This window comes from Columba livia, chromosome 7, assembly GCF_036013475.1.
Source record: "Columba livia isolate bColLiv1 breed racing homer chromosome 7, bColLiv1.pat.W.v2, whole genome shotgun sequence".
Lineage (NCBI taxonomy): Eukaryota > Metazoa > Chordata > Aves > Columbiformes > Columbidae > Columba > Columba livia.
Window position 1 is genome coordinate 30,574,508 of NC_088608.1, and position 22,711 is coordinate 30,597,218.

The window sequence follows — 22,711 nt, forward strand, 5'->3', positions numbered from 1 at the left end:
ATTGGAGATGATCTGAAAAATTATTCCCCTAAATAAAATACAGAGATTGGAAAACTTCATGTTGAAGGGAAAAAAGATGAACTCGGGTTCATTCATGTCACTGGTTGCTTTGCATCACCGTGGCCCATCTCCCTTGACACCCCGGGATGCTCCACTCCCACATCCATCGTCGCTGCCAGGTGAGGTCCTGCCGCGAAAGGCAGCGTATTCAGTTCCCAACCTGCTGGGTAAGGTTTTTATTACACCACACACTTTTAAAACGTGTCTTTTACCTTACAAGAGGAAATTCAAGCCTCAGACTTTGCTATTACTTAATTTGAGGAGCTGAGAGGGTGAGTCAAACCAGATCTCCTTTTCACTCCCCCTGCAGAAGAGCAAGCTCCCCTTTGCTTACCTCTATGGCTATTTTGCAAGCCCGGATGCAGGCTCAGGGGCATGGGCATGACTGACAGCTCTTGAGGCTGTCACACACAGTCTTGTGCAGAGATGCTGAAACATGCACATTGTACCTCCACTCTGCTGGCTTTATTACAATTCCCTGTTTGCTTGCCTTGTGCCTTCACGAGAGCCAATGGGGCTTTTGCAGCCAAGTTAAAAAGATCAAGACGTCATCTGCAGTGATTAAAAATTTTTTAAAAGCCTTTCCAGGCTTAAGACCCTGTGTTTCTGAGTTTCTGTGTCCATGGTTTCTTTCACAACCTATCCACATTTTTGGTCTGGTTTCTGAGCACTGGCTGCTGGTAGGTGTGTTTCTACTCACAGGTTTGGTTTGGCTGCAGAAACTGAAATAACAAACCTGCTGGTACCATAGCAAAACTAAGCCAAACACACGCTCAAGCAGTTGCTTGATACCTTAATAACTAGGAAGAATTTATCTGGTTAATAAATGTTAGTTCATTTATATCAAAGCTTTTTTTGCAGACCCTTTGTCGTGCCATTGCTCTGCGAGCTACTTAAACATCAATGTATGGCTTTTTTTTTTTTTTAAACCAGCTGAAAAGATCACCTCTAGCAGACCAGCTGAACTTCCTGAATGTTAATCTGTATCTTTTCTTAAACCTCTCAACGTTATTACAGACTCGCCTCTAAAAATGGTCACCCATGACTGTTTCAAAGTGGCTTCTAACACACTTTTTCTCCGTGTACTTCCTCCTGGAGCTGTTATGCTATGAACGATCGAACACAGAAAAAAACCCCGGGCATTTTCCAAACAGCACGTGAATGTACGTCTGTCTGGGAGAAATATCTGAAATCGCTGCCTTTGTGTCTGTCTTCACAGCAATGTTTCTGATTTCTTCCCGGAGCAAACGTTCGCCTTGCCGTGAGGACGGAAGGATTTTTTTTCTTGATTTTTCTCTTTTTTTTCTTCTTCTCTTTTCTTTTTCTCTTTTCTCAACACAAAAAGGAGCCCGTTCCTCTTCCTCCCCCGCCGGGGCTCTCTTTTGTTCGGGGCCAAACTCCGGGGCGGAGCGGGGCTCCCCGGCCCCGCCGGAGGGGAGAGGCGGGCCCCGCGGAGCGGCCCGTCCCGCCCGGCGGCGGGAGGCGCGGAGGGGCCGGGCGGCGGGCGGGGGCAGCGCGGCCGCCGCCGCCGGAGGAGCCGCCCCCCGCGTCGGGGTCTGGCCGCTCGGGCCCGGGCTCGGCGCGGCCGGGGCGACGCCGTCGGGGCGGGCGGGCGGCATGTGGCGGGGGCTGCCGGTGCTGGCCCTGGCCGGGCTGCTGGTGCTGGGGCGGGCGCCGGCGGGGCGGTCGGCGGCCTGCGAGCCGGTGCGCATCCCGCTGTGCAAGCCGCTGCCCTGGAACATGACCAAGATGCCGAACCACCTGCACCACAGCACGCAGGCCAACGCCGTGCTGGCCATGGAGCAGTTCGAGGGGCTGCTGGGCACCAACTGCAGCCCCGACCTCCTCTTCTTCCTCTGCGCCATGTACGCGCCCATCTGCACCATCGACTTCCAGCATGAGCCCATCAAGCCCTGCAAGTCCGTGTGCGAGCGCGCCCGGGCCGGCTGCGAGCCCGTCCTCATCCGGTACCGCCACGCCTGGCCCGAGAGCCTGGCCTGCGACGAGCTGCCGCTCTATGACCGCGGCGTCTGCATCTCCCCCGAGGCCATCGTCACCGCCGAGGGCGCCGGTGAGTGCCCGGGGCCGCTCCGCGCCGCCCGCCCGGCGGGACAATGGGCGCCGGCGAGCGGGGAGCGGAGCCCGCCCCGGGGAGCCCTGCCTTTCCTCCGCGCCGCTGCTGCAGACTTTTCTCTAAGCCACTTTTCTTTCTTTCTACTTTTTTTTCCTCCTTTTCACTCTGCCTTTGTCAGCCGCGTCGCCGCTGGAGAAGTTTTGCTGTCGGGAAGGAGGGCGTGCGACAAATGACAGTCCTGCCGTCACGCAGGGGAACGCTTCAAAGTGTGGGAGCAACAGCCCTCATTTCATGTAAATGGGAAATGTTTCGATGCCCCTTTTTGGTATTTCATTGGCAGTGGAAGGCAGAGCCACCCAAGAGAGAAGTGCTCATCCCTGGGCTGACAGTTCCCGCAGCACCTCTTTTTGCTCATCCCCAGCCGCTCACTCTCCCCAAAGCAGGCTGCTCCCCTCCCACGCGAGGCTTTTGCACCCCTGAGCACAGCCAGTGGATTTTGGGGCAAGAGCTGTGCTCAGAGGAGTCCCAGGCAGGGTCTGCGGGACCGTGGTCTCCCCAGGCTCCTCGTGTGCCAGCACTGGCACATGCACAGCTGGGCAGAGAACAACCTCCTCTCTGTGGCTGGTGTTGAAGGTGCGGTCGTGGCACAAGTGCCCTGTCAACCCTGCACTCATGAGTTACAGTCAGGAGAGGAGTGCAGTGAAGGTGTGTTTCCTCTGTGTTTCATTCCTGGTGTCCCTGAGTGAGCCAAAGGCTGTCACCAGCACTGGGACATCTCCAGTGGTACCTCTAGTGGTACCTGATCCCCCACAGTCTGTTGGAGCCCCTCAGCTTTCTCACCACATCCCATATCACCAGCTGGGCTTGTTGTCAGCCTACAGGACAGCTGGCACTGGGTGTTCTGTCTGCTCTCTGGGGCTACCAGGGAGGCAGGAGCATCTCTGGGTAGTTGGGTGAAGACTGCTGACCGCTTTGGCCACCACAGTGCTGCAAACATGCTGCTGCTCTGGGACCCTGCTCTGTTAGGGATGCGCTCCTATCATAGCTGCCCTTGGGCTGGAAGGGTTAGTGGGGCACAGCTCCAGCATGGTGAGATGCGCACCGCAGAAACACTAAATTGAAGGAGCTATTGAATAGCAAATCAAAGCAAGCCAGTGGGTGATTATCATGAGTGAGCATTGACCTTTACAAAATGACCGCAGTTCCTGTTGAGGAAAACGTTTGCTGATGGTAGAACCAAGCCATGTTTCCTTGCTGCAAAGCTGCAGTGTTGGTGGGTCTGCCAGACTTCTTCCTCCAAGCAGGGGGAGAGCAGAGCTGGGGCAGCGGAGCAGCTGTGAGGGGTCAGAGGCTGAGGCAGAGCAGCACCAATGTGTCCCCCGGGCTTGTTTTGCTGCTGTACGGCTCCTTCGGTGCCCGCAGCTCCAGTGCCAGGTTGTGGCAGCTCACTGGTGGGCAGCAGATCCCACCTCTCCATTCTCCCCCAGCAGGGGCCTGTGAATTAAGGTTTTTTTTTTCATGCTGTGCTTAGCACAGTATTTGACCGTGCTCCTGTCCTGTTACCAAATGCTCTATGTATCCCACTGCCAGCAATGCCGAACACTGTAATTCCTGTTTTTCCCTTCTAATGAAATCTCATGCTTCCACTTCCTGACCATACTCCCCAGCTCAGTCTTCCCAGGTAAGCTGCTCTCCCCACTCATCCCCATGTATTTATAGGTCAGACTGACCTCACTCCTCCTCTGACTCCATCACTTTATCCTCTCCACCTCTTGAAATCTCAACTCAGTGACCATGCCCTGATATCTCCAGTCATTACTACTATTTCTCTCTAACCCTTCTAATTCCTTCCCTCTTCCCTTTCCTTCCTGCCCTTGCAGTTGTCCACAACCATCTCTTTTTGCCAGCATCTACCCCACTGCCGCTCTTGGGGGTCTGCAGACCTGCTGGCATGGTTCAGGCGGGTACACTTTAGAACAGCAAGCGCCTTTCTCTGCAGTCTTGAGGTGCTTTCAAAACCACCTTAAAAATGGCTCCAAGCTGAGCAAGGCTTGGCAGGTCTGCTGCGATTTGAAAGCAATCGCATTCAAATCTGGAGGGAGGAAGTTTGGCTAAAATTGCCCCCGAGTTACCTATTTCTGAGGATCTCAACAGTACAATAACCTCTTTGAGGGATTCCAGGGCTGGATCCATGAAAACTCTCTTTCAGTGAATGAGAACCTGATGACATTCTCATTTCTGGGCTGAAAATTTTGAACCGATGCATTATGCACCAGACTGAAAGAATCCTTCTTGAGGGAATAAAACTGCTCCTTTAGAAAGCAGAGTGAAGGATTCCTGTTCTAGGAAGAGGTAAGGCGAACACTTCCAAATTCAATTCTTCAAATAAAGGATCGCAGCCAAGTAGCAGACAGGAATAACCAACAGCCTAATGGACACCATATAGAATACCTGCTCTTATTTTCTCTCAGAAGCACTCCTGCCCCTCATGGTGTCTGTAAACTACACCTGGTAGGGCAGGCAGACATATGAATCCATTTTTTCACAGGCTTCTCTTGTGGAAGGGAGTGTTTTATGGTCTTCAAAAGTGAGACTTTGATTTTTCTTTATTTTTTTTGCTGCCTGCAAAGTAACAGGATTCTACGTTTTCCTTTCCTCTTGAGGTCTCTTCATTTTTAGTGGTGAGGATTAATGCCGTTGTCTAGTACCATCCGTAAGGCAGCAGCCTGAAGGATGACATGGTCAGATGTTTGTCCTGTTCAGAGCAGGGACAGGGTGTAGAAAGGCCAATTTCTGTTCCTTTTTCAATATTAGATTGTGCATCTTTCTGAGTGCACAATTCAGCTGGGTACAAGGGCTCTTCTGACCTTCAGGACACACTTCATCTGGGTTGCATCACCTGCAAGTGGCTGCAGCAGGTCAATATCATGCTGGGTCAGTTACCATCTGCTCTTCTGTGGCCAGGAAGAGCTTGTACAGACACTTCTGAAAATTTCCTGTCGCCATTAAAGTAATTGGTCTTGATGCTCATTTCAGTGATGTCAAGTTGAAGATCACTTGAAGTTCACTTGACTTTTACTTTTGGCTAATGTTGCAGTAAAAGATGAGAAATTCTTTTCCAATCTTGTATTCTCCATGCCCAGCTACTGTTGCAAGATCTGGAGAAACTGTGCTTGGTAAAATCTGTGGCAAATCCCAGTAAGAAGTTCACTTTTGGTTATTGGGGCACATGTTACAGGTCCTCCACAAATATCTTCTAGGGCCTCTTCCCTGGTGCAGCCCAAATGGTAAGATCTAGAGGCTTCTCCTTTGCAGCAATGAGGAAAGTGTGTCTTTCTCCTGATGTTCTTCAGGGCTGCTGACATGCTGAAGGGATGAAATAGCTGCTGCTGTGTCTGTGATGGAGAAGGCTGGTAAGAGCAGTAGAAGTGCCTTGTTTAGGGCTTAGTCAGAGGAAGAGCTCTGCACACCCTTTGGTGGTCTCCAAAACATGAGTGTGAGCTGCTGTGCCACACTGCTGCTTTGGAGGTCTCAGGTCACAGTATCACAGTATCACAGTATGTTTGGGATTGGAAGGGACCTCAAAAGATCATCCAGTCCAATCCCCCTGCTGGAGCAGGAACGCCTAGGTGAGGTCGCACAGGAACATGTCCAGGCGGGTTTTGAATGTCTCCAGAGAAGGAGACTCCACAACCTCCCTGGGCAGCCTGTCCACCTTGAAACAAGTGTCCTGGGGGAAACATATCTTCCTTGAGTTTTCATTATCTTTGGGAAATACCTGGGTGCCTTTACACCCAGGCAGCAGAGAGACGCTCTGGTCATGGTGTGGGTGTTCTGGAGGCAAGTGCAACGCTGAACATTTTGTTCTTTTGTGGAAGATCAAACAAATCACAGTCCAGGATGGAAGAGGAAAAAGCCTCTTGACAATATCCCAGAGGTGAGATTAGTGCATGCTAATGTCTGATGTCTTTATCCCACATCCTTGTCCTTCGCTTTTTGGGGATGAAAGCAGTTCTACTCGCAGACATGAATACAAGTTACCTTGCATATGTGAGAGGTCCCATTCACATGCTCCATATATCCTGGTCTCCGTGTGATGAGTGCATATGCTGTCCTCACATCTGTCAGGTTATCTTCTTCCTTCACTCAGGAACCTGACAAATCTTTGTTCTGTGAAGCGGCAAGAAGTGCAGATAGACAAAAACTGTTTTGAATCTAAAATATCCATAGCGGGACGTGTCTTTAATTTTACATGGAATAAATGACCAGCCTGACCACAGTCGCTGCTGGTGTTGGGATGCTGACTCAGAAAAGCACTTGAGCACATGTGCTTGGCTGCTACTGTCTAGTAGAGTTTTTACATCTCAAGTGACAAGTTTATTCCTGTTTCGAAGAGGGAACTGGCAATCAAAGGAGAGCAGTATGATGGGCACCATGCATAGCGGAGGACAGATACATCAGTTGGATTTCTGTCTCATCGTATCATATTTAGATAGAAAAAATAGCTGGAAGTCATATTGTGTTGTTAATGAGATGCTGAAGAAAAGGGAAGCATCGTCACAAGGTATTAACCACATATAATTAATGTCTGAACTGGTTTGGATGATTGTCATAAGATGGCTGAGGAGTGCTCTGAATCTCTTAAAAATACCAGCTCTAAAAAAATACCACCTCTTAAACATCAAAGAAAATTAAAGATTATTCAACTCATCGAGATGTATTTTCTTAAATCTTATATGAACCACTGATTTCTCCATGTAGGCCAAGTCCTCTGTACCTGCCTGTCTGCCTAGATGAATTCAAAGCAATCCAGTGTGTGAATTTGGCATTGCATGCTTAAAAGAAAAGTGAAAGAGCCATTTCCTATGCTTCTTTTTCATATGGTATTAACTTCATTTCCAAAGCAGTAGTTTCTAAACTCCAGATCGAACATAGCTCTGCTTTCAGTAACCAAAATGCACAGTGGTGTTAGGAGCGTTTCAGACTGTACCAAGGACAAGCAGTTGCATCCAGCTTGTCATTTTGAAGCTGAGATTTGTTTTAAATGTCTACTCAAAACTCAGAAGCAGCTTCATTTCTTAGCTAAAGAACAAAATAATTACAAGCTTTAAGCCTTAAAGAAGAAAGGAAAAGTAAATAAGAGAATTTAAAATCTTATTAATGATGATACCATTGATGCTGTTGTAGTGTTGCTACGGTTTGTAGGCCTGGTCCCCTAGAATGGCTTTTATAGTCTAAGCATCAAGTCAAGATCTAGGCCATCAAATGCCATCAAAACCTGGCAGGACTCCTTATGTGGAATAATTTGTCACATGGAGCAGCCGTGTTGCTGTCTTGCAGGCCTCCCGGAGTTCGAGTGGTCTGTATTAAATTGTAACTAGGATCAATTTTCACATTACTTTGCTTCAGTGTGTGTGGTTTTGCAATCAGGTTAGCAAAGTTCCTCTCTGTATTAAGAGCTGGAGTAGATGACAAGCTGAATTCATGCAGTTTGGAAGGCTGTGTTAATCAAGGGGGCTCACAGATGTCTCCATCTGAAGAAAGTGCCCAAGCAGCGAGTGCTCGCTGTGGTTTTGTCCTGTGGAGCAGAGTGCCTGCAATGGCTTCAGTCATAGCTGGGCCATGTTCTTCAACTGCAGTGACAGTCGGGATTGTGTTACTTTTGGCTCTTTGTCTGCCTTATTTTTCTTTTTTTTAATTTCAAGTGTGATATAAGTAAGATGTTTGCTCAAAACTTTCCAAGTTGTTTCCTTTTCCCAAACCTCTCATCCGAATCTGTGTCCTAGGCATTGTTATTTTGTACACTTACTATGCAAGTGGCTTTTATTCAGCTTTCCACCTTAGTGTTTTGTTGTTTGGTTGGTTTTTGTTTATTTTTGCCTTCCCCTCCTCCCCCATTTAAACAGCATCCCTGTGAAAAACAATTAATTAGAAGGGCTTATTGGAAAAATCCGTTTGGATTTTTTCCCCTGCTCTGAAACAAAATTTAATAGCAAGCCTTTTGCTTGGAGCTCTGGACAATATTTTCTCTTTGGCAATCCTGCTAATCATCACTGACAGATATTTCTTTCAGAAAGATTGTTTTGCATAGACAAAACTTGGCAGAGAGGTTTCTTCTGAAGAAAAGTGGAACAATAGAAAGTTAGCCGTTAATTTTTTTAAATGGCTTTTTTTTTTCGTGTCTGCATTGCAAGTGAAGGTGTAAGCAGCGTGTATCTCCTGGTGAGGAGAGGTATCTGCGGTTAGACCGCAGGGGTCAGGGGATGGGATTTTGTGGCTGCTCACACCCATCTGAGATCTCACGAGCAGCTGGTGGCCAGGCTGGCCCAGACCTTTTTTCTCATCGCTTCCCTGGGAGATGAGGAAGGACCAAGTGGTTCATGAGCTTGACTGGGAGAAGGATCAAGGAGATGTGAAGCCTTTCCTGAGATGTGTCCTACCGTGTTCAAGGTCTCTGGTCCCCTCTGCAAGCCCGTGCTCCTCTCCATCAGCGGAAACTGCTCATCCCTAAATCAGCATGAATGCATTGGGCAAGATAGCATCAAGGCAAGGTCAATGCTTGCCTGGCCCAGGCCCTCACAAGGAGGGAGATGACCCACAGAAGTGATGAATCGGTGCCTTTTTACTCCTCCTTTGCTCACTGACAGACAGTGCTCTGACCACAATTGCAGAGCACAATGTGCTGCATACAGCATCAGGCACAGAAATGGGAGCCGTTTCCATGAGTAACTGCTCTGCACACAACATCTGGGTTACCCGTGTTCTGCATGCAGCTGCCTTCTCGGGTACTCACAACCACTGGTTTGGCGTAGGAGGAGTGATCTGGCAAATGAATAAATGTAGAATTAGGAAATAGGTTGAGGTTGTGGTGTCTTGTAATTTGGTAAAAATAAAATAAGTTGTGTACCTAGGAGAGGAAGAGAACATCTGATGGAAAGCAGTTTAGTTCTGTGTTTGTTTTTCAGGACCAGGTTTATATTGGGCACCTTGGGTGTTTACCAGCCCTCCTTGTGTCAGTGTGAGTTTGAAGGACAGTTCCTCGGCCAATGCACATGAGCATCTTATGCCCAAGTGGGGTCAGGGAAGGCTGAAAACCCCTTACTGGGCTCTGGTTTATGTTTAGTTGTAATTCCAGAGTGAACTGGGCTTGGTTTGCTCAAACACCATGAAGTCATGACTTCTTGGATCAGCCCTTGGTTTTAGAAGGGAGAGTATACTTCAGGGCTTCCTTCTTCTTCCTTCCCTCTTCCCTCTCTGGATGTGAAGATGGTAAACATTTAACCTGGTACTTCCCTTACCTCTTCTGCTGATTAAAATCTTTTATGTCCCCACTAACAATTTTGTTGGCATAGGGAACGTGCTTTGGAGGTGTGAATGAACTGCCCCTTCGTTCATAACTGAAGTATCTACTTTGGTAGGAACTGTATCATAGAACCGTAGAACATCCTGAGTTGGAAGGGACCCAAAAGGATCATTGAGTCCAACTCCTGTCTTTGTATATGACAACTCCACAGTTCACACCGTGTGTCTGAGGGTGGTGTCCAGTCTCTTCTTGAACACTGTCAGGCTTGGGGCCGTGACACCTCCCTGGGGAGCTTATTCCAGTGCTCCAGCACCCTCTGGGTGAAGAACCGTTTCCTAATGTTCAACCTAAACCTCCCCTGGCACATCTTCCTGACATTCCCTCAGGTTCTGTCACTGGTCACTAAAGAAAAGAGTTTGGTGCCTGCCCCTCCTCCTCCTCTTGTGAGGAAGCTGTAGACCATGATGAGGTCTCCCCTCAGTCTCCTCTTCTCCAAGCTGAACAAAGTAAGTGACTACAGCCGCTCTTCATACGGCTTCCCCTCCAAACCCTTCACCAACTTCCCAGCCCTCCTCTGGACACTCTCTAGTAGCTTGATATCTTTTTTAACCTGTGTTGCCCAGACCTACACGCAGTGCTCCAGGTGAGGCCGCACCAGTGCAGAGCAGAGCGGGACAATCACCTCCCTGCCCGGCTAGCAATGCTGTGCTGGATGCACCCAGGACACAGTTGCCCTCTTGGCTGCCAGGGACACTGTTGGCTCATGTTCAACTTGTAGCTTGCTGGGCCACGTGAAGCACCAGAAGAGTTGCCTTGGCCATGTGCAAAGCCAGGCAGTCGTGAAGGCAACCTGAGAAGTTGGCCAAGGCAACCGAACGAGAGGGGCAGTGCATCTGGAGAGCTTTCCCTGCAGGGGTCTTGAATGCCCAGAGGGTGGTGGAACACCTCAGGCAAGCTTTGGGCACAGCAAGAGGCAGAGCCACCTCTCCATGGTTGATTGCTGGGAGGTTTCACGCTTCTGTCTACACTGGCGGCTGATGGGAGGGTTGTCAGGCTGTAGACCCGAGCATCCTCTGTGGTGTTCCCGTGCCAGAAGGAGTTGCAGGTTTAAAGCAAAGCCCTAGCTAAGTGAAGAAGAAATCTGGCCATCCTTTTACTCAGCATTTGCATGAGGAAGACATTTTAATTCCTCCTTCATTCTGTCCTGGAATACATGAAAGCACTTGATACAATGTAAAATTCATTTAAATTTGTCGAAGATCTCTTTTGTTTGCCATATATTATTGGTAGACGTCATGATGTCTGATTACTGCCTGATAACAGTAGCTTTTTAAAAATCTGAGAATAGCAGAGGTGAATAATCAAAATAAAACACTTGAGTAAGAATTAGCATGTGTAATATGACTTGTTACAAGGCAGCATTGAGAAGCCTTACAGCTGATGTGGAAGGACCAAATTGGCACCATGAAAATTACTGCTTTGTTCTATAAACTATGATCCTGCAATAGTTTGAAACTTTCTTTGAAAGAAAATGGGTGTGATTTTTTTATTAGGAACAGGATATTGGATGTAAAATAATTCTATGCTATTTTCTATACCCTTTGCTCTTTATGTTAGTAGGAATAACTGCTCCTGAGGTCTCAAGTTTTTGACATTAATGATCATGTTAGTGAGGGAATTAGTTGTTTTTCGGATTTACTCTTGCCCTGACTGTCATTTAGCCATATTCCCATTTATGTAAAGGAAGTTTCATCTTTCTATGAGTAGTGTGAATATGCATTAAGATGGAGATTTTTATTTTTAAATAAGGATGGACAAATGAGAGGATTAAATAAGTAGTATTAGATCTCTTGTAAGTAGGTATTTAAAATACATATGTACAGAATTTAGGATTAAATAATGGCCCCAGCCCTTAAAATTCAGTCCATACATCTAAGCCCTTCACCTGTACCAAGTATCATCAGTGTCCTGGGCTGCGTTACCACAGATCCCTACAGCTTGAGCTGCAAGTGAAGAGCTTTTGTGACATGGTCATGTTTTCATTTTTCCTATATTGCAAAAGCAGTGGTTTTGTCTCCATGATAATGTAAGGATAAAAAATGATGATGTTTGTGCGATGCCAGCATCCAGAGTTGAAAAAGCAGCATAGACTTTTGGGCATGCAAACTTAGAGAAGGGCTTTTTAAGTTGAAAGATCATTTGTTTTTCCATTTTATGTATCATTCTAATAAAATATACTGCCTCTCTCTCAAGTCTTGTCTCTCTTGCGTTCATTTTTTCTTTAATTTGTACAACATTATGTGCATTAACATACTTTTTTTCCATGATTAAGTATACGTAGAAATCCATTTAATTGTGTGATTTAATAAACAATAGTTTTGAAATGATGCGTTTTACTTATGTGGGGCACATTCCACTTATGAATGTGTCTAAAAGCAGTTCTTTGGGCATAGTGCCTTTTTTCCTCCTGTTCCTTATCTGTCTGTCAAACTAATCAGTATGTTTTTAAACTGAGGGGAAGGGGAAGGTCTGAAACATTTGTTTTGGCATTTACTTCAACTATGTGATTATGGGTGGTTGGTTTGATTTCCTCAGTAACCAAAAAAACAAACCAAAAGTAATTTCTCTTTCATCATCTAATTAAATGCAAACAGTACGTGTACTTTTTGTAGATGCTTGTAAGTTCATGCCATAAATGTCTATCCTTGTCCTAAGCCTGCCAGCCTGTGTACCAACAGTAATGGGGTATTTAATTTGCTTCAGCATTTAACTTGATGTGCTGGATTCAGGTGAAGCTCAGATAAGAAATAATGTCAACTTTTAACAGGCTGGCCTGTAGAACATTGCGATCTGTTTATTAATTAGGTTATTAAGTTTTAATATACTAAATATTAGAAAAAGAGAAAACATTGTAGTGTGGGTGTATTGAAATAATCCAATATTAAAAATACTAACATTTCTTTACATATTTTACAAATCTGTGCCAGATTTCCCTATGGATTCTAATAATGGCAACTGTAGAGGTGCCGGCATCGGTGAGTACACTTCTATAAAACTATATCATAAGCTATAGTCTTTCAAATCCTTTTACTACTTAATTAAGTAAGAGGGGTAGGATAAATAAATACTCTGTCTTGTCTTGGAATCCTGTAGATTGTGCTTTTGTATCTGCAAAAAGAGATTTCTGTCATGGGCTGGTCAGCCTTTGGACCTCTCAGCAGACAACTCAATTAGCTTTTTAGCATGTCTTTTAGTGCTCATCTCTTCTGCTTTTGTCAGGGCAAAATTGCCAACAAATCAAGAGGGCTGTGCTGTTTCCATTAAAAGTTTTGTTTTGAACAGTGAGAATGTTCATTAAATGGATTTTCTCTGGGTAAACCAGTGAGGATAATGGTTCATTCTGACTTTAAAGTTTGCAAATTGAATTCTGACCTCTTTGTAGATAATGGCAAAACTTCTGTTAACCTGAGGAGATAAAAACTGTGACCTTCTGAGACTGGTTTTATTCCAACAGGTCCCCTGTCACTTTTATTTTTGTTTTGTTTTGTTTTTGCTGGAACTGAGTAAAATCTCTTGAGTGTTACCACTCGCTGGTCATAGGCAATGCAGAGAAGCAAAGCCCAGACTGGTAGCAGATAGTTTATAGAAATATGACTTAGTTGCTCAAGCACGCCAATGACTGTAGGTTTTCTTCAATGTTATTACCTTTCCTTTAGAAGTTGTCTTCTTAGGCCTTAGTCAAAAAGATGACACTGGAAAACCTAACGTTGCCCATCATGTCTTTCCTTCTTCAGAGATGTTCACCAGCTATACCGTGCACCGATGCTCAGTTTTATATTATAAAAGCCCCTTTATGGTTGTGGAACATAAAATTAGATACATACATCCAGTTGGATAACTTCAGCATTAGCCTTTATGACTATATTGTAAAAAGATATTAATAATGCCTAGTTTTAAAATGTGATCGGTAGGTCCCAATATGAAAGTAGTTACATAGGTGCAAAATGTTATTTAAATCATAGCGTATGTACTTCGGAAAGCCAGCTAAAATGAGAAAAACCTGATAAAAGCAAACCCCTTAGCAAGCTTTGCTTTACATTCCCTTGGGCACAGAACCATGTCTGAAAGACTTTCTAAAGATTTTTATAGCTAATGTTAGTATCTTCTTAGTTTTAAGCCATTTTCAATTGTTGTGGCGTTGAGAAAGTGTGGATTTCATGCTCTACAGTGACTATACAAAGAACACACAGGCTACTTGGAGTATGAACCTCCAGCATCACCTTCTATCCAAAATATTAAACATACCTTTAGCACTGCCCGTCTTTAGGGAGGTAGGCAGCATGTTATACCAGTAAGTGACCCTGCAGTAGAAAAGAGTAAGATTCAGTTATACTGTTGCTGATGCTTTTTAAACCATCATGAGGCTTTTTGACTAGTAAATGCAAAACCAGATGTAAAAAAATCCCATTAAAAAAATAGGGTGAAGATGCACAGAAAAATTGCTGATGAAAGGGAAGAGGGGTATTTTTATCGCTGCCTTTTGCTGTACAAACACAGTTTCTGGTTCAATGGCTACACCTGTTTCAGATGACAAACACAGTTTAACCACCTAAAAGGCTGGATTTCATAATTGCTTTATTTATATGTTCAGTAAAGTAAATTTGTAAGTTTGCCATTGTAAATAGATGTTTTCTATTTTCTGGCAAGTAGCAACCTGATATATTATAAAAAATCCTGGACTTGATTCTATTGCATTTGGTGCTGTGTACAGTTACAGTGCTCATGTATTACTCCTCTTCGAGGCACTTTTATCCCTGACAGCGTCTGTTCACAAAACCTTCCCTCTGAGTCTGCAAGGGTTGTTTTTGGGGGGACCTTTTTTGCTTCTCTTGCCAGTAAACTACACCGATGTCTGCTTCATCAGATGCTTTTCAAGTAACTTAGAACTTTTTCTAGAGTTGTTAGTTGTTCTGTTTATTTGTTTGTTTGTTTTAATCCTTAATTTATCAGGGAGATGTGAAGATTTTTAAGTCCTACATTGACTTGTATTAAAAAAGAATATATAATGACAAAGTTAGCTGAGATCTCAATCAAAACTGGTGTGAGCCTCTGCTGCCTGTCTCGATGCTTGAGATATAATGTTGAGATATAATGTTGTCATTGTCTCAGAGCTCTTCTGGTAATTCTGGCAGCTTCAGAGGAGACTTAATTTATGAGATGGGACTTGCCCTTGGCATCAAGAGATGCAGTATGTTTTTCTAGCCACCTTGTGTGGGTGTTCCCACTCCCTGGGGAAAGCTCAGCTTTGTCAGAAGCATTCATCAATCAGACTTGGGTTCTCTAATACTCCTGTTGTGCTTCCTTTGGAAAAGGCACCATCGGAGGAGTTGGGAGAGAGGAGCTGATTGTAGCTCCAGCACTGACTTTATACCTGACCTTGGCAAGTGACTCGGTATTAGCTTCTGTGTCTCTAAAGAGTAGTTAGAAATAAAGCAGCGTTTTGTGAAATCCTTTGAAATGTAAATTTGAAAAGCACTAGGGTGGCTGGGAGGTATCCTGCATTAAGAACATGGGCTGGTCTGTAATAAATTTCCAGAACAAGACTAGTAAAATACAGTCCTCAAATAAATAAAATAGAATAATTCAATACTATCTTGAAACTGAGGGGACTGTGAGGCTGTGTATTCTTGTCCTGTAATTTAGACTATTTTTTCTACTTATGTTGCAAAGCCAAGTACTGTAGAGCACGAGAATGTTAAAGGGTAAAACTTGTTGGACGTGAATGCTGAGATGCCTGCCTGAGTGTGGGTCATAGGAGCACATCTTTTATGACCTGTTCCAAAGCAGCTTATAAAATGGGCCGTAATTTGGCCTCAAGTGTGCCTGAACTCCCACAGGCAGAAGGAGAGCCAAAAATCGCTTCCCTTCTCTGCCTTTATTATTTTAACACAGTCTCATACAAAAGCTGAAGTCTGTAGGACTCTATATGTAGATGCCTGAGGATGTATTTGAAATTCAAGGAAACGATATCCTCTTCTTTTGAAATGTTCTCTGCTTTCTTAGCAGTTCTTTTGTATTTTCAACTCCCCAAATTCTTTCAATAGAAAACAAATAGTGATTTGAGAAGTCCATAACCATACGATGCCATTCTTGTTTTAATATGTCAAAAGCTTAGCAAATAAAAAATCTCTTTCAGACCCTTCAGGCTGGATTTAACTAAATCACTAGCTATACCTTTTGTTCTTTTAGAATGATGGTGTATAGAAATAGGCTGCATTAAGTTTTCTTCCACTTAAATGCCGAGTCAAATGTCAAAATATATGAGCCTGTGTACGTAATATTTAAACTACTCCACCAAAATTCACTTAGACACCAGCTTGGTATAAGTAAATATTTGCATTAGAACAACCAGCCATGAAATATCGGTGGTGTTAACGAACACATGGGTCCAGGCCTTCAGCATTAGCACTCCCCAGGCACTAATGAAGATGTTTTTACCTCTGTTATTGTTCGCAGCTCTCTGGAAGCTGCACCACTGGATATGCTACTCTGACAGTGCTTGGTTTTATTGCCTTTTTAAGGTCATACTTACAGTCATAAGGGCTAATAATTTCCTTATTTTAATTCAACTCCAGGTTCTGGGTCATAATAAAATTTTGTAAAATTTACCAAAAAAAAGAAAAAAGGAAGAGTCCAGAGCAGGATTAAAAGTAGCACTAAACACCTGTAGTAGTCAAGTGAAGCCCTTCACTGTCTTAAACTGAATGTCTCTAAATCTCCTGCCAGACACCACTGAACAAACATGGTTGATTTAGTTGGAACCAACCCAGAAGTGTTAGGAGCCAGTAACCATGGGCCACTTGGTCCCCACCATCCTCCGACATGCTTGATCTGTTGACTGTAGCTCTTAAACATCTTCATGTGTAAAGGGGATGTGCCACTGTGAGAAATCTTATGGTGCAGTTTCAGACACGCACTGTACATTGAGAATTAGCCACAAAAATATAATCCCTTATGATGAATTCCTGCTCGCCTGAATATTCCAGTGTGTTAAACTGAGCTATGTAGTCTCCAGTCAAATGTTAAGTCATGCCCTGTCATAGTATTTTCTTTCTGTGTCTGCATTGCAGTCTGTATGATTAAAGGTGCAGAAAGGAGGAATTCAATAGGTGCAGTACAGAAGAGAGAACAGCATTGTAAGGAATCACAGCACCTGTGAGCACAGAAGAAACCTAGATTGAACCTTGATTTGGCTTAAAATGGAAGATCTTGTCACTTCAGACTCCAAGTCCATGTATCTTTGTTGTTGTGGAGTTAGCTAGTTTTAGTATTTTTGTTTTGGTTTGTTTTTTAAATTTCAGCTTGTTAAGTTTTCTCCTAGAAACCTTGAAGATTGCATGGACAGATCCACAACATCTTCCAGCAGAGCAGAGTGGGAATGCCCTGTAGTTTTTAATATTTAACTTGGCTGTAATAAAAAAGTAAATTCAGTGACATTTTTGTTAGGTGTGAGCTTGGGTTTTTGGGGAGATTGTCACTGAACATACGCTCTTTTCTTTCTAAACAAAGCTTTCTGTTTTCACAGAGCGCTGCAAATGCAAGCCTATAAAAGCCACCCAGAAGACCTATCTACGCAACAATTACAACTACGGTAAGGACAGCTGCCTGGCCGGCTCCCAGCGTTCTTAAGGCTACAGTAAGGGGAAAATGTTCATTAAAAAAGCCTGTGGACCTGATTACTGGTGGTTAATCCACTCATACTTATTACAGAAGGAAGAAATGGCCTGAAACTTTTCCAAATTGAAAACCGAGAGTGCTTGTAGAAGGATGGAAGGGATTAATTTAATATGTTAGCACAAGGGTGTCTGTGTTGATGCGGGGTTTTGTTTCAGTGTCAGCACAGGCATTGGGAGTTCATGCACTTTAGTGTGAAAAGTGATGTGACAAAAATGACCTTGTGGTCCCTCCTTGATTTCCAGCTCCAGTATGCTGTGCTTTCACAGGAAAGGGTGTTTTTGTGAACTTTCATGCCTACAAACGCACCGTGGGATCTAACAGGCATACTAGGTTCTTTCCTTCTTGCATATTGAAGCCAGAATTGAGCATCTTGCCGACTGTGTTACACTGTTACACTGAAAATACTCATAAAATTACATGGTGTCCATGTTATGTCCTCTCTTGTCCAGATTGTCGTGGTCTTCAGGCATATCACAGGTCCAGGCTGCTACTTTACTTCATATTGTTCATTTTAAGCAAATGAGGCTGGTGAAACCAGTGACTACATATCACAGGAGCTGAACAATTGGGCCTTTTCCTGTTACTCATGCGAATAGCCTTAGGCTCGCAGAACTTCAAGACTTCATTTAAATAGCAGTGATTGCATAATATTTATTAAGATTATGCATTTATACAACTATTGTCAGATAAGCTTCTTTTAAAAATAAATCCTATTAACAGCTAAAAAATTATAATTGTATTCTGTCAAATATCCTTACTTTATAGGTGACTAGTTGGTTTTATATTGTTTTGGTGGGTTTGTTTGGAAAATAATTACAGAGTGAGTGTTGTCTAGTGGTACCATGACTGGACATGGTAGAGAGTCGCTGAGTGTGCAGCTGCCCATCTTTTCCAGCTTTTGAAAGCGAAGAGGTTCCAGAATGCGTTCGAAAGAACTCCAAACCAAACCAGGATATTTTTTTAAAATCTTAAAGAGGTTTTAAGGAAGTGGATCACTTGGGGTAAATTGTGCATGTTAAATGCGTAACAGCTATTAATTGTTGGCAGCTGTATTCAATGTGGCTGCAAAACATGCTGGGTAGATTGTCTGGGTCTTTATGGGCAATGCGTGTGTAGAGAGGAGATAAGTCCATGGTTTTCTTTCTTCCTTAATACCTTTTGCACATTGGTTAGAAAAAGTTGGGAATCTGCTGTCTGTAATGGAAAGAGACTCTTATTTTCAGGCTGTGAAAGACATGACGTTCTCCAGAGCATGACCTCTGGATTGGCTTTGCATTTGCATGTGGGATCAGTTCACTGGTCACCGTGAGAGAAATGAAAAGCGTTGCCTTTGAAAGGCAGCTTTCCCTCCTATGCAACTTAAGGCAAAAAGAAAGGGAGAGGGAAGAAACAATTAGACAGGTCATCAGGTCAAGATCAGGAGCATTTGGAGCATAAAGAGCAGAGCAGATTGTTGCTGGGTCACTGGAGACAGACTAAAAAGGTAAGGGCCTGTCATCCAGCAGAAGTAGTGATATGAGAAGTTCTAATGTGCACATGCACATTTTGTGGAAGGTTCAGTGACAAATTAAGTTTGCGCATCTGTACTGCAAGGAGTCAAAGAGGGAGCAGTTCCAGCTCGAGGGAGCATACAACTAATGAATTAAATATATTTAAATTGGAAAGGATGAAGAAGAGGGGCTGCAAAAAAATAAGCCCAGCTTAAACAGGATGCAAATCCGACTGGTACATAACTCCTGCTCATGACCATACTGTTACGAGATAAACTGAGCTACCTGGGCCCTCTGGGTGGAGAAGTAATGAAGTGAAGAGGTGGAGGGAGGGATATTGCTGGAGTTCAGCTAAGCTTTTGATAATGGACCATGCAAAAGATTAATCACAGAGGTCACCAAGAGTGGTTTGGGGGTGACCTGCATTATCAGCTGCTGCTAACTACACTCTTTGTGACTTTTTGCCCAGTCATTCGGGCTAAAGTGAAGGAAGTGAAGACTAAATGTCACGACGTCACTGTGGTAGTGGAAGTGAAGGAGATCCTAAAATCTTCCCTGGTGAACATTCCAAAGGACACTGTAAACCTTCACACGAACTCTGGCTGCCTGTGCCCACCACTCAGCGCCAACGAAGAGTACATCATTATGGGCTATGAAGATGAGGAGCGCTCCAGGTAACTCTTTCTGTGTTGTCCTTGGAGCATATTTGTTGTTGTTTGTTCCCCTGGTCTTCCACCAGCCAAGGAAAACTTGGTGTGACTCTCTGTATGGCTTCTTAGTTGTATTCAGGGGGGACAAGGCACATGGAGATCTTAGTCTGGGATGTGTTGGGTTGTACAGCTTGTGCATGGCTATTGATCGAGTAACTGGTTGTCTCCATTGGGTAGGTTACTCTTGGTGGAAGGCTCCATAGCTGAGAAATGGAAGGATCGTCTTGGTAAAAAAGTAAAGGTAAGAAAATATCTCACTAAAAGTCAAATGTTGCAGGTACCATGAAACATCTACCTAATATTTTCAAAATAAGGGAAGAAAATTTACATACTGACCCCAGTTAATTAATATCAGTTATCAAAATTAACTTGGTGTTTTATTTTCTGTATTACTTAGAAATGCATGCTGAATGAACTAAAGGGATATATTAAATTACCTGAAAGTGCACCAAGTGCAGCAGAAATCAAAACCTCTGTCTCAAAAAAGCAAACAGTAGGAGTGTTTTAACTCCATAGGCAAACTGTGCATTCTGCAACACGCACCTGCTTACTTGGGATTGTGATACTATTTTTAAAAAAGGGCTTTACAAATGTTTTCCAGATTAAGTAAAAATTATACTTTTTAGATTTAATATTCTTCAAATACAGTTCTCTTACCAAATTATGTGGATTAACGACTATTTTGAATTTATCTTCCTGCCTTAGATGAGGGAGGTGCATGATGAGGAAGTCATGTCATAGTGAATTGGAATCAATGAGCTCAAATGCAAGCAGTATATGAAAAGACATTTTAATGTTTTGTAATTTAAATGTATTCTAATGCCTTCCGAGTTCTGCAAGGATTGCCTTTTTATGTTTTGTTGCACTGCAAAGTATCAGTGATTTCCACAGTTAGGAGTGTCATTTTACACAGAATATTCTTATTTTGACACAATTTTTCAGCTATTGATTTGACATAATGATTGTGCCTGTATGAACCAGTCTCCTCTTCCACTGGACATTTTCTTCAACAACCTTAATGGTGATTGGCAGGAGAATACTCTTCTGATTACAAATGCAAGACATTCTGTGTGCATTTGTCACATCCATAGGGATTACATGAGTGAAAAGATACAGAGATCTTATTCCAAGTTGTTGCTTGGTTTGGCAGAACCTTACGAAATCCAGTGCCGCAGAGCAAATATCATGTTGCTGCTGTAGGTTGACTTGTGCTTAGTTCCAGTTCTTGGGTGGCAGTGTAATTTGTTGGGGAATTTTTTGGGAACTGGTTCATTTTCTCACTGCTGAGGACCACGCAACGTCGCCACCCGCTTCTCATTGCAATCTCCTTTTCCAAAAGCATCATCACTTGTATCAACTGTATTTATTACATCTTTTTATACTGTGGTTGCTATTACGTGGAAAAGTAAAAATTTTTTTTTTTAAATGTTTTTTTAGAAAATTAAGAAAAATCACTTATCCTGCTTCCCCCAGAGACTGCACAGGTTGCTTCATTTACATTTCGTTATTTAGCATTTACATTTTATTATTTAGAAGGTGAGATGCTTCTCCGCTGAAGCCATTTTGCCTTGTATCAGCCCCTTCATTCACAGAGGCTGCAAGAAAGCCAGGAAACATTTTTTTTTGCTTAAAATGTCTTTTACTGATAACCTCACATTCCACCATTTGACCCCAACTCAGGGTAACACGGTGGGAGCAGCGACGGCTTCTATTTTTCTGCTGCCATTTGTAGACACACACAGTTATTTCACACATGACTTACATCTTTCTTCTCTGATCCCTTTTGCAATTTCTTTGCCTTTCGATCCGCAGCGCTGGGATCAGAAGCTCCGCCACCTCGGGAAGGCGAAGGGAGAGCCTGGCCACGGTGACTCAGCTCCAAAGCCCGGCAAAGCCAGCAGCGCCCGGCAAGCGCGTAGTTAGGTGTGGGACGCCACGCGGTGACACGCAGGGGACTATCCGCCAAGACTTCATTGTTGGAGCTGCAAAGGAGAAATTGCACTATTGCACGTTATATTCTATTGTTTACTGCAAAATAATGTTTTAGCTTATATTAGTTTTTATTCTCCCTCTTGTTTTCTGCCTTTTTTTTGGATGTGTGCAAGCTCTGGAAATGGAAATATATATATATATATATATATTATTTTTCTGTTTCTAAGAACTGTAGAAAACTGCCCTTATGAGATGAGGAAAGATAAGGACATGCAGAATTTACCATTTTATCTCCTGAATCTTCCTAGGGAGAAAGTTCTGATGCAGGCAGGAATGAGATCTGGCAAAGACCATCGCTTGAAGGCCTGACTCACACTGGCTCCCCCCTTTCACTCTTTCTTGGTCTCTGTCTGCTGAAACTTGTGTCGGGGGGAGGTTGTTGATCTGTTTCTAAGTGCTTAACTTTTTTTATTCTGAAATATAATTCCGCAATACATAAAGAAATGATGTTAAGAGAACTGTTTTAATAAGTACACCTTTGTTTTCTGCCTCATAAATAAACCACTTGTGTAAGCCAAAGTCTAATTTAAAGTATTTCCCGTGACAAACACGGTGTGTTTGTACACAGGGGACCTGGGTTTTCCAGCACTCTAGACTTACAGGAAAGGTTGTATAGTTCTGTTACTGCAGGATATAATTTATAATACACTTCTCTTATAATGGCAGGATTTTTTCCCTTTTCTTTTTTTTATTTCTTTCTCTTATTTCTTTTATTTCTTTTCTTTCTTTTCTTTCTTTTCTTTCTTTTCTTTCTTTTCCTTTCTTTTCCTTTCTTTTCTTTCATCTGCTGAGTTGTAGGAGTAGACTGACTTACCAGACCTGCTTCTCAGTACAGGTCTGCACTTTATCCTTCTGATTTTGTGGTGTTATTCTTCAATCTGTGCCTACATAAACAAGTGTTCAATGCTCAGTAAAATATGTCCAATAAAAGAATTGTAGTTGTCAATACAGACCTTATCTGACTTTTGAACAAACATCATTTTTTATATTACTTTTGCAAATGCAAAAAGGAAAAAGAAGTTTATTTTTTTGTGCTTTTATAGAATTCTTTGCAGATGGTGCCAACATATTCAAAATTATCTTTTGTTTTCTTATTCTCTCATGCTCAAAATAAATTGAGGTAAATAGAAAAATATTCGTCTTTGCTGTAGCCTGCAGAGGGGAACCTACGCAACATGCAAATGGCTGTTGTGTTCTCAGCTGTCAGTGTTGTCTGAAGTGCATTAGGGCTGCCTTGCATTAAGAAAACAGTGGTGCAGTTGTCAGGTGTTGTAGAAATATAACAATAAGTAAACACATAAATATTTGAGCATAATTGTAATGATTATGTTTAAAGTTTTCAGTT

General features: G+C 43.3%; 1 protein-coding gene across 1 annotated transcript; it reads left to right on the plus strand.

The window, feature by feature from the left end:
- Positions 1-1,573: 1,573 nt before the first annotated feature.
- On the plus strand, positions 1,574-22,312 carry FRZB (frizzled related protein). The gene is made up of 6 exons (XM_065069056.1): positions 1,574-2,131; positions 12,425-12,472; positions 17,023-17,088; positions 19,134-19,338; positions 19,552-19,615; positions 21,187-22,312. The coding sequence occupies exons 1-6, from the start codon at positions 1,678-1,680 to the stop codon at positions 21,295-21,297; spliced, it is 948 nt and encodes a 315-aa protein (XP_064925128.1). The 5' UTR covers positions 1,574-1,677; the 3' UTR covers positions 21,298-22,312.
- The last annotated feature ends 399 nt before the right edge of the window (positions 22,313-22,711 follow it).